The sequence below is a fragment of the Nicotiana attenuata genome, unplaced genomic scaffold (genome assembly GCF_001879085.1).
Source record: "Nicotiana attenuata strain UT unplaced genomic scaffold, NIATTr2, whole genome shotgun sequence".
Classification (NCBI taxonomy): Eukaryota; Viridiplantae; Streptophyta; class Magnoliopsida; order Solanales; family Solanaceae; genus Nicotiana; species Nicotiana attenuata.
The window spans coordinates 330,399-342,854 of record NW_017670383.1 but is presented as its reverse complement, the minus strand read 5'-3'; the positions used below and the strand labels follow the sequence as shown (position 1 = coordinate 342,854).

Here is a 12,456-nt window from a genome sequence, read left to right as displayed (position 1 = left end):
TCAGTACAGTTTGAATTGAACTGGTACTTTAAAATAGCTGAACAAAAGAACTGTAAAATACTGAAACTGAAACTGAACTGCTAGCTAATAAACTGATAACTGAACAAGGAAGAAAGGATGTGAATACTCCCTCTCCTGAATGATGCACAACCTGTTTAACTAGATATTAAACTGCGACCTCAGGCCAAGAATATAAAATCAGGAACTGAGAATCATATTACAATACATGATACTGGAATAATGAGCCATACCAAGTTACGTGATACTGGAATAGTGAATAGGATTAGACTGAGATGGGTATTCACAATAAGTTGATTTGTCATAACTGAAACTCATAGAATATCGAAGGATTATGAGACTATGCCATCTAGAGAATAGAAGTTCTACTACTTTCTAAGGAAACTGGTAATGTTCATATGAATGGGACGTAGGGAGAATCATAGACATTCCGAAACGTAAAGAGTTAGCCTTACATACCTCAATTTCACTCCTTAGTGATACTACAATGATCCACAATACTAGGAACCTTCAATCTATAATAGCAACATCCAATGGAACCCAATATTAGTAACAATTCCATAACTTAAGTCATTTAGGCATATTATCAAACACCTTGTAGGCATAAATCTCTACATCTCATCGCCATATAATTAGTTCATCTAACTACCACCATTCATCAACAATTTATTCCACCATCATGATTAACCAATTTATAACTTCCAACATCACATGTATGACAATCCATCTACACCCAACCAACAAAATTCCATCAAATAATCACCTTCCAATCTCTACAATAATTATGTATTTATATTAGGAACTTATGGCTTATAATCACCACACCAAGAGTCCCAATACTTAATTCACACTCCTATACCCATAGTAAATTCATACATGTAAGTCTAAGGGTGTAGGATTACTTTTTGGAAGAAATCTTGCAAAACCCTCCTTTGAGTTCTTGAAGAAATTTCTTGAAGATCTATGTGTTTTATGAGTAGATGTCATCAATTCTAGTGTAAGAATGATGGAATTTCACACCAAGTTAATGGAGATTGCTTACCTTGAAGATGGGAGGGGTTGGAGGTCTTGAGAGGGTGGAAGAAGACCCCAAAATTCGTCCAAAAGAAATAGGGAAAAATGAACCCTAAAATTGGCTTAAAAGAGCTGGGACTGGGGCGCGTCTACTCCAGCGAAGTGCCCTCGCTTCGCTGTCCATTGCATTCAAGGGAAGACAAAATCCGCATCTACTTTGGCAAAGCTCGCTTCGTTGTCCGCCAAAATAACAGGGTGGTATGTCTTTAGTAATTTGGTCATAACTTCTTGTAGGAATGTCCAAATGACGAACGGTTTGAAGCGTTAGAAACTAGACTCAAAGATATTTCATTTCATAGGTTGTGAATCACATAATACCTTATTTAAATATAGATATGCTCGTGCAAAATTTGGTCTTGTGCGTACTCATATGAAATTTTTAGTCTATCATGTAATTTCCATCTTGGCTTAGAGTTAGGCCTCTCCTTGGACCCCAAATCACTTATGATATGCCTCGTACACTTACTATCATAGTTAATTGATAACCATCACATGAATACTCATTTAATGCATCCACAACTGATTCAAATTTATGTGGTGTTACACTATTGTTGTCTAGTACCATATGGAAGGATAGATATTCATGCCTTAGGGCTCCTTATCAAGAAACTTACACGTCATAGTACACACGTGATCTGCTGAAGACCTTATATTTACTCATCCGAAGGATGATGCAAAATCGAGTTCCTCTAACTCACTCTTCAACATCCATATTAATATATCAATTGTCTTTTTTGATGAGGTATCATTCTATTACGAATAAAATAGAGTTTAGAAGTTTTAATTTTTACAACTGAGCTCTACCAAATGATCTAGAATAAGAAGACAGAGCGACAATCCTAAATGCCCCGTAGCTTCCTGCTTATTAGAGTGGTGCACAACACACCCATAAACAAGACTCTACTAGACACAGCTTGTAGACTCCCTAGGACATAACTGCTTTGATACCACTTTTGTCACGACCTAATTCGGAGTGCCACGACGGGTACCCGATGCCTTACTCAACCGAGTACCAACATAATGTATCTTTCTTATCAAACCATCATGGGTAAATGATCTAGGAGGGCCTTCATGAGATAACCTGAATAAAACATAAAAATACTAGACATAGGATGACCCAACATGATATAGAAACTTATACATGTGACATACGGGCCTATAAGGCCGACATGACTATTTGTACACTCAAAATATAGGTAGACAAGGACATACAAGTATCCATATACATGACATTTATCTATAATCCTCTAAGAGTACATAAATTTTATAAAGGTCTGAACAGGACCCCGCCATACAAGTCAATACATGTCCAAATCATACTGACCAATCAGGTAACTTCGGAGCAAATGGAGTGCACCAACACCTTCCGCTGAGCGGTAGCCTACTAGGAGGACTGTCAACTTGTCTATCGGGACCTGAGGACATGAAATGCAGTGTCCCCAGGCAAAAGGAACGTCCGTACAAATAAAGTACCGAGTATGTAAGGCATGAAAGCAGTATATAAATAACATGAAAGAAGCATGGAGTAAAGAACTTAACCTGTAAATCTGAATAGCTCTGTGAATCATGACATTTATAATATCATGCATATGCGTGTAAATATCATATAATGCATAGGTATATGCGTACATAACATCATCAAGCCTCTTAGGGCATCCCATCATATCATCTTGGCCTCTGTGGGCGAAACCATCAACGTATACCGGTTGATCAGGTGGTGGTGTGTATATAACGCCATAACCTTTCTCCATACCCGATATACATATAATATACGCATATATAATGCCATCTAGTCATGGGTCAATGTACATCTATAAATGAATGCAATGCATAACAAAGACGATATACTAATCGGACACATGAGGAATCAAGAACATAGGCAACCCTAGTACTTCTAAGAATATGGTCACTTGTGAAAGTTGCGTGTTTGATCGTTTCGTTGTATTATATGGATCATACCAAAAGAAATGAAGGAATAATCTTAACATACCTTAACTTTGTTAAGTCCTTAATACCTTTCAAGCAATTCATCAAACAACAACTAAATCTACCATAGCATAAGGAGATTCAAAATTAGTGATGAGTAAAGGCTAAGTCCGCACTTAAACTAGTAGCTCGCTTGTGTAAATTTGGGGATCGAATCCCCTGTAACAAGGGCCTCCTCCAATACCATATACCAACAACAACAACAAGAGAAACCTAGCAACATATAAATGTCAATAACAAGACACCATATAGCAATAACAAGCCACAACTATTTCACGACGAGCGCAAGCTCCGATTGCCATCCTTATACCCCATATCGCCCCTTATAGGCTTCTTACTTCAATTTAACAGTATCATTAACATTATAATGAAGTCATTCACTAATGATTCGAGCCTTATACCATATAGTTATAACATCGAAAACAATTCACCACTCCAAGTATCCTCAATTAGCAACTTTATTCACTAGTTTATGTCTAGTCCGTCCTTCTAACTTGATCAACATCAAGATGGCCTTAAGAACATGAAATAAAACAATATAAATACCTCCTAAAGTAGCTTCAAGTCAAAATCCATGTTATATTTTAGCTTACAACAACCCTCAATGGCAATACAACACTATAGAAGTGACTTAAGCTAATCCAAGTATTATCTTGTAGTTTATTATCCTAAAAACTTAACCAACATACAAGAAAGATTAAGAACAATTAGTAGGCTGTTATACTCAACTTAGCTAGTGGCAATAATTTGAAATTTCAGCGAAACACAATCCACAACTATCCTCAATGACAACACAACCTCAAAGAGGTGTTGTTCTTCACTAGAACTAACTTTTGATCTTGAAATATGGTATAATAATTTTGAAATAACTTCAAACCCTTATGGTATCAATGAATTTGACTCAAAAATAAGCAGAAAATAGGCGTCCAAATCGTTTTAAAAGTGAATTAGGTCGAGCGCTGCATAAGTGGGTCCATGGAAGCTGATTGCGCAGTCTCGCAAAAATGCGAATATTTCTCTACTCTGACATCGTATCTACAAACGGTTTAATGTGTTGGAAACTAGACTCATAGAAATTCAATTTGCTATGTAGATCACCCCTTAATTCCAATTATATTGGGAGAAAAGCTCAGCTACATTTGACCAAATTTTCAACACATTATGAATGTAACTTGTGATGACCTTTGCCAACTTTTGTTCCACAAGTTACTTGACTTTAAAACGTAGCAAACGAACTATCATACGTCTAAATAAATCATAAAATGACCTCCTTATTATGTTAAGAACCCTAGCCTCTCCCCAAAGTAAATGTTATAATATTCCGAACTTGTCGACTTTCGACGAAACTTATTTTCTTCAATTGGTTTAGATTCTAAGCTTTCCAACCCTCTTGGTACTTGTTATTCATGATCTTAAAGATATTTAACCTCCAAGGTAACATCATTAACTTACTTTATGTACTTTCAAAGGCAATATCATTTATTAGCTTACATAAATTGACTTACGACGTACTCTCGCGTACGAAAACATGGGGTGTAACACCATTAGTAGTTGTTACGTCTTTTGTTGTGAGCTTGTTCTTTTGTTCTTTGTTTTTTGTAATTCTTGTATTGATTTCCTTGTCGTACTCCCGTATTATTGCTGATGTTGTTGTAGTACTCAGTATTTTTGAGCTGAGGCTATGTGTGGTTGTGGTATTTGAATTGTCTTGAGGAAATATTATGGCATATGGGCACATGTGGTGCGAGTTGTTATATATATATATATATACTGTTACTGTGTTGTTGTGTTTTTTGGAACACGTGATATTGTTGAGAGGATCATCGGGGTATTCGCACGTTAGTTTTTCGTGCTATTATTATTATTGATATTTGCATATGCGGTGTGACAATGCGGGCTATATATGTGGGTTTGCGCATGTGAAGAGACTAGGTGGGAATATTATTATGCGTGTGTGGCGAGACAAGGCGGGTATTTACTTATTGTTGCGCACGTGGCGAGACAAGGGGGGAGGCTATGTCGGGGATAATTTGTGATGAATTTTGATGGCTTGAGGGCAATGTTATTGATGATATTTGTTTAGCTGTTTACCTACCTTGTGTGAGTCATGCATATTACGATTTTGTTGTGTTGATTATTATGTGCTATTCGTTGTCTCTAATCTTACTTGTTGACTGGAGCTGTGATAGAACACTTGCACAAGCATACACCGTAGTTAGTCACTCATACCGGTCCAAGACGATGAACCTTGATGTTTATTGGTCAATTACACATATTCTTGTATACCTGACTTCAACACGTGAGTTGTACCGTTAGCACGTGAGTTGTCTGTGCGGATAAGAGATATTGTTACTGTTAGCACGTGAGTGTTTGTGCAGATATGGGATATTGTTACTCTCTTAGCACATAAGTTGTCCGTGCAGATATGGAGTATTAGTGGTATTGGTATGTAAGCTTTCCGTGCAGCACATGAGTCATTCGTGCGGTTGTGATTTGTAATGTGGGCATAAGATGCCATGTGATTAGGGTACGTAATTTCGAACCCGTGACTTGTGATTATGAAGTGAGGTGCCTCGAAGAAATTCTTGTATAAACCTTGTGTGAAAGCGGTTGTTTTATTGGTTGTTACTTGTTTTTCCCTTACTTGGTTTCACCAAACTTTAACTGTGTTCTGCTTATTTTACGACCTTATTACCTGTTGCTGCTTGTTGATTAATTGTTGTTCTATTTCTTATTTCAAGTATTGTAACATTATTCTTAGCATGTTTAGCTTTATATTGTTTCTTGTTAGTTTTATATTCATACTTGTACAGATTATTATGTCTAGTAAGTGTCTTGACTGTTCCTCGTCAGTACTCCACCGAGATTAGTCTTGATACTTACTGGGTACCGCTGTGATGTACTCATGCTACACTTTCAGCTTATTTTGTACAGATTCAAGTACTTCGAAGGGAGCTGGTGATTATTTAGCTTACTCTGAGTTGCAGCGGAGACTTCGATGTATACCTGTCATTGCGTTCGGAAGCCTCGGAGTTACATTCTGAAGTTTACTTTGTACTATTTATTTCTATTCCGGAACAATCGTGCTTAGAGATCTTTTAGTGAAGTCAGTAGAGCTTATGACTTGTACTACCGGTTTTGAGATATGTATGTGTACTTGGGATTGATGGGGTTATATAGAAATTCTTGTTCATGTTTGATAGTTGATTGGTTAACATCTGTTATTAATTCAGTAAGTCATCACGGCTCCTAAGGAGTAATTTTTGGTCATGACATATAAATATAGATATAGATCGATATAGATAAACATAAATATATATATATATATATATATATATATATATATATATATATATATATTAAAAGTGGGAAGCCTTTTTAGTTAAAAGTTAAATTACTAAAATAAACTTCTTAATTATTACCCTAATATCATATTTAAAATTAAAAAGATAAAACGCCTAACTCCTAAGAGAAGCCAACGCTTCATAAGCTACAACCACCCCAAGTAGGCGACGGTTTAAAATGGTTGCCTTTTGTCTTGCAATTTCACAGGTAATTTCTGTCGTACTAAGTATAATGTGTTAGTATGTGGAGAAGACTTGTGTTTGCCCTTGAATTCATCTCAAGTCTAAAGACATGGGTTTGATTGCTAATAAAGTGGACGAAATTATGGACAAGTATGATAGATTCTGACATGGGTTTGATTGCTAATAAAGTGGACGAAATTATGGACAAGTATGATAGATTCTGAGTATTTAATGGCTGGAGCAATATGCGCAGTCGGATGTTAATTCTTGCCCGGGAAGAAGATGATATTCACAGGTAGTACGTCAAAAACCTATGTACTTACATATTATATACTTTATAGAAGCTGTCTTGGTTTTAGCGTATGCCAACTTTTCTGCACCACAATACAACATATGCATGTGTAATGTGGGGTAAAATTCACACATAATGATATAACTATGACTTTTTGTTCACCAAAGTCATATAACTTAGTTTTTTAACACAAAAATCATAAAATTTTTAATAACTCACACAAAAATTATAGTGACCGAAAATCTCAATTTTTCAATAGTATTTTCTTATTCCATATGTTTTAGTATAATAAATAATATCCAACCCGGGCCGACTCAGCCGACCCAAAATTCATATATATAAGTTAACTTTTATTTCTTATCTTTTTGGCCAAACTCTCATGCATTCCGAACTAAGGTTTTTGTGGGGGAATAATTCACTTTTAATTATTTTAATTTATGTACATAGACATTGGGTAAGTTGGATCTGGTCATTCCTATTTAAGGGAAAAATTCAAAATTAACTGGGGTCGAAACTAATTATATTTGTTAGTTAAAAAAACATCTATATATATAGGCTATTATTTTTAGAGCGGTTCAAAATATGTATTTTTTCTATTTTAATTGGTTATTATTTATTAGACTAAAAATAAAAAATAAAAAATGTGAAGCAAGAAAATACTACCAGAATATTGTTTTCTCTGGTCAATGCGATTTTTGTGTGAGTTAGTGACATTTTTATGATTTTGGCATGCCTTTTTGGAAGATTTTCTAATCAACGACGTTATCGGAGGGAAAAATACAACAATCCCTAAAATTCTCCATACTTTTCAGTTAACAATTCATCTTGAGTTTGTTTGAACATTTTATCCGCATCTCAAATATAAATTAATAGGCAGCCAAACACAAAAGATACGTATTATTCACACGCCATAGTGACCAATAAGACCGGGACATGTGAATTTAACTTAAACAAAATTTTAGAGGAAAAAAAAGCTTTGAAAAAAGGAAAAAAGAAATTAAAAGGAAAACCCACCCACCCCTTCGTCATCTTCCCCACGCATTAACCACTGCCTCAATTCTTCTTCTTCCTAATCTCCACCCACAAAGTACAACAATCAATGGCATCATCGACGTTGATTCATCTTTTTTTAGGCGTTTCTAAAGCTTCTGATGTTGTCAATAACGTTTTCAAGCTTTTTTAATAATTGTTTGAATTCTTAAGTAATTTTTTTAAAATTTTTTCTAGCTAGCTAACGGGAAAATAAAGAATCTGAGTTGAGAAAAGAGGAGTGAAACAAAGAAGAATAAATGTCTGAGATTTTTATAAAATAAACTTTATTTTTAATCTGTTTAGTGGAATTTTGAATAAATTTATCTGAGTGTGGATTATTTAGTAGAAGAAGAAAAAAAAGGGCATTTGTTGGTTTTCTTAATCTGAGGATTTGACTGAGAAGAGGTAGAAGCAAAATTGGAATAGAGCGGTCTATCCCAATTAAATTCCTATAGGAAATAGTTGTGAAAGTAAGAAGGAGAAAGCAAAGGGAAAATACACACAGAGCGCTAATGTATTACACTTTGAAAATAGTGTAATACACGCACTATACCGCATCACCAAATTGTATCTATATAACAATTTTGAGATGTGGTTGGAGTGTTCAAATAGAACGGACTTAAAATAGATTGTCTAAGTGAAAAGTGTGAAAAACTTTAAGTGGTTGTTGATGTATTTTGTCTTATTGAAGAAAAGGAAAATTAATGTGTAATGAATGCGTGCATCAACTAATTCCTTTTCGATTTTCCTTCATATATTACTAAAGTACTTATTTACTTGCGCGTTATGCCTAAGGTCATATTAGGGTTCATGAACCTTTTAGGATTGCCTTTTCCCGTGGATGTTTTTCTTTTTATTTAATACTCCTATTTATTTACTTTACTTAGAGCTTGGATTGTAGTTTCTATTTTTGGATCACGCGAAAATACTAATAACTCTTGTACTCCCAAAAAAGCTCTTAAGCAGACGGTAAATGGCTTGCTCCTAAGCAGACGTAAATAACTTAGGGAAATACTAGATGCCATATGTAGTGTGCTAGTTAATCAATCCAACAATTTAATAAAGCTACAGATCTTTCTTTTTTGTCTTTCATCTCAATTGTTTGTTCAAGGTTTGAAAATCATAGCATCACCACTTTATTATTTTTACGTTTCACCATTGAATAATGTAGAGGCCACTAAAGTCAATTGCAAAAAGATCAGGTGATATTGATATCCCTAGAGGTGTGTTTGTCCCAACCCTAGATAAGGATATATTTTAAGAATCAGCCAAAGAGATTAGTACCTTGTATAATTCGACTAATGTAGTCTTTTGTTACGTTAATAGTAAAATATTTACTTTCTCAAAAATGTTGCTCCTTGAAATGTCTTTTTCAGAAAATGTATATTCATCAGAATGACTCTGCTTGTTGTCATATTCATGTGGCGGGTGAGATGAATGTCTTAATAGGTGGAGATTTGCATGCTCCGAGTTCAACAAAATTCCAATTTAACGATATTTGTCAAATTTTTCGCCCAAGTCATACTCCCTATCTGTTGTGCTATATTTCCTTTACGTTTGCATATATTTCTGATTGTTCTGTTGCTCTTCTTCCTGATGCTATGGGAAAGATTAATTACATTGCTTTAACTGGTCAAGCCTCTTTGAGGTCTGTCATGACAATCCATTAAGCTTGAAATATATTTTTTACATTTGGTGTTATTTGCTCTTAATTAATGGACCAGTAAGCAAAGGTTTATGTACTCAAGTTAGGACTTTGACATGTATCATGCCGTGTATTATAAGTATTGTCATGTATTATCATTTTAAAAAGAGAAAAAGAGACCAGTCCTCTTCTTGCTATCATACTTAACTCCAGGTTATACCAGTTGATGGTCCAAAATAATGGTTAGTTATTTTATCCTATCCTTACTCCGTAGTCTTAGTCAGGTAGGTGAAGTGGATTGCTCATTGTGCTTTCTGTTTTATAGTAAGAAAGTAAGCTATTTATATGTTGGTTAAAACTAAGAATTGAAAGGGAAACAAGTGGTATGATTTGTGTTGGTCATGGATGCAGGATAAAACTTTGACAAAGTAAAGCAGTGCAAGCTATATATATATATATATATTGGTATATTGACCATCATATTAAGAGATATATGATATAAATAACATCTGAATAGACAAAAAAATATTGAAAGAAGTACAAATAGGTTAAATATTTAATCTTTTTTAGTTTTAGTACATGAACAATTGATTATTTGTTATGTACTACGTGATTCAGGATAACTAGTATATATATAGAGAGAGTGTACTTTTCACCTTCCGGTTACGATGAGTAATACACGCACAAAAAGGGAAAACGAAAGGGCAATAGTAAACCAAAGTTTACAACCAATAGCCACACTCCGACTGGCCGGGGTAGCCGGTCAGTCTCCACTCATGCAGAGAGGAGCAAAAGAAAAAGAAAACACGAGAGAAGAGAAACTAAGAATTGCGAACGGTAACACTACGCATCATATCCTTGAACTCGAAGAAATCAACACGGCCGTCGTGATTTTGGTCGACAGATGAAATCATCATCTCAACTCGGTCAAGTTCCATGGCTTCCTGCAATCCCAGCTTCCCTAGTACCACCTGCAATTCCCTCGCTGATATGTAACCGTCTCCGTCCTCATCGAATACCTTGAATGCCTCCGTCAGATCCGCTTCATCCTCCACTGCACTACTTTTGCAACTTCTGTTATCCGCGGCGAACTCATCTTCCAACGTTGATCCGAAGAAAGCATTGTTGAGCGATCGATGTAGAGCCTCAAAGTCTTCGAATCTGAGGCCGCCATTCCCCGGCTTCATGTATGATTTAACCATCGATTCTAGCTCAGATCTATCTGTGTCCAGTCCGAGTAGGCTCAGCGCCTGGTCCAGTTCGTCTACGGTGATCATGCTATCATGATTCTTGTCGAAGACGTCGAAAATTCGGCGAAGACGAAGAGAATTGAGGCTGGGGCATCGAAGCCGGAAGGACAACGACGAAGATGGATTGATTTTTCCCCTACTTAGGCTTCGGTTGCATTGTTCACTGGCTGATCCCATTAGTGAAAGACCTCTCCTTCTTTTTTTTTTTTTTTTTTTTTTTTTTGTGTGTGTGTGTGTGGACAATTCAAGTTTTTGAGAGACAGATATGAAACCAAAGAAGAGCAATGCTTGCTTAAAGCTAGGAAGTTCTGTTTGGCGGGGAGAAGACGAATGGAATGAATGGACAATGTGGGTTTTAGACTAGCACAACAGATACCGCGCATTTGACAACGTAAGAGTTCCGTAATAGCGTGTCACGGCGAATTCAATGATTATTTCAGTACCACAGTAGATACTTTATACTGTGACAATTTATTACTCCACTAATTAGATAGCTACATTTCATAAAAAATTAATATGTACGGTGATAAATATCACGATCCAAACTCTCAACCAAAGGAGCCATGATGACACATACAATCCCTTGCTAAGCAAGCCAACTCTTAACAATAAATACAGAAAAGAGACTAACAGTTAACAAAAGATTAATATATATAGAATAAGAGATATCTTAGAAAATACATAATAAATTTAAAACAAACGGCGACTAAACAATCTCCCAAGATTTGGTGTCACAGATCATATGACTACTGGGAATATTTCTACCTCAAGTCATTTATCTGGTAACGCCTAAGCACCTCCCGGGACTTTGCTGGCACCAATGTCCGAATCAGTACAAGAAGTGCAGAAATAGAGTATGAGTACAACCGACACAATGTACTCATTCAATATTGAGTCTAACCTCGACGAGTTAGTGACGAGGCTATTACAAGATACTTACCATATAAACCTGTACAGTTAATAAGCAACCGAAATAACAATAGAGATAACAGTATAATAACAGGAATAAATGGCAGAAAACATTAAAAGAATCCAATAACAGAAGTAATAAACACGTTTCTAGAATCACACAACCAAAACCCTTTTCTGTAGCTCAAATCAATGTGAAGGATCAATATCCATAATCAACATAGCCGAAGCCCACAAAGAAGGCTATTTCGTAGCAACACCAACATTTCATAATAATATATATGTTGCGGCACACAACTCAATCAAACACACAAAAATATTATTGTGGTGACAACCTGATCTCATGGTCATACAATTGTTGCGTTGAGCAACCCGGTCTTTATCATAATATTGTTGAAGCGACAATCCAATCCAATATACCAATTCACATAAGAAATTCAAAGACACAACCAATATAGCGAGTTTCATAATAAACTATCAAGGAGGACAGATAAGCACGATATATTAAGGAAAAGATGAATGCGAACAAGGAGTAACAGAAATCCCATATCCCAAGCAAAGCTCACTCATATAACTCAATAAGAGCCTAACAAGGTCATTAACACACAAACGATCAAAAAGTCATACAATTTAACGTAGCATAGGTAATTAAGGCATGAAACAAGTTTAGTAAGAAACAAGTAAAGACATATACTAGTAAGAGATAGGTAAAGTAAAGCATGT

General features: G+C 35.5%; 1 protein-coding gene across 1 annotated transcript; it reads right to left on the bottom strand.

The window, feature by feature from the left end:
- Nucleotides 1-10,102: 10,102 nt before the first annotated feature.
- On the bottom strand, nucleotides 10,103-11,089 carry LOC109238668 (calcium-binding protein CAST-like). The gene has a single exon (XM_019405154.1). It carries the CDS (start codon nucleotides 10,999-11,001, stop codon nucleotides 10,396-10,398), a length of 606 nt encoding a protein of 201 aa, XP_019260699.1. The 5' UTR covers nucleotides 11,002-11,089; the 3' UTR covers nucleotides 10,103-10,395.
- Nucleotides 11,090-12,456: the final 1,367 nt, after the last annotated feature.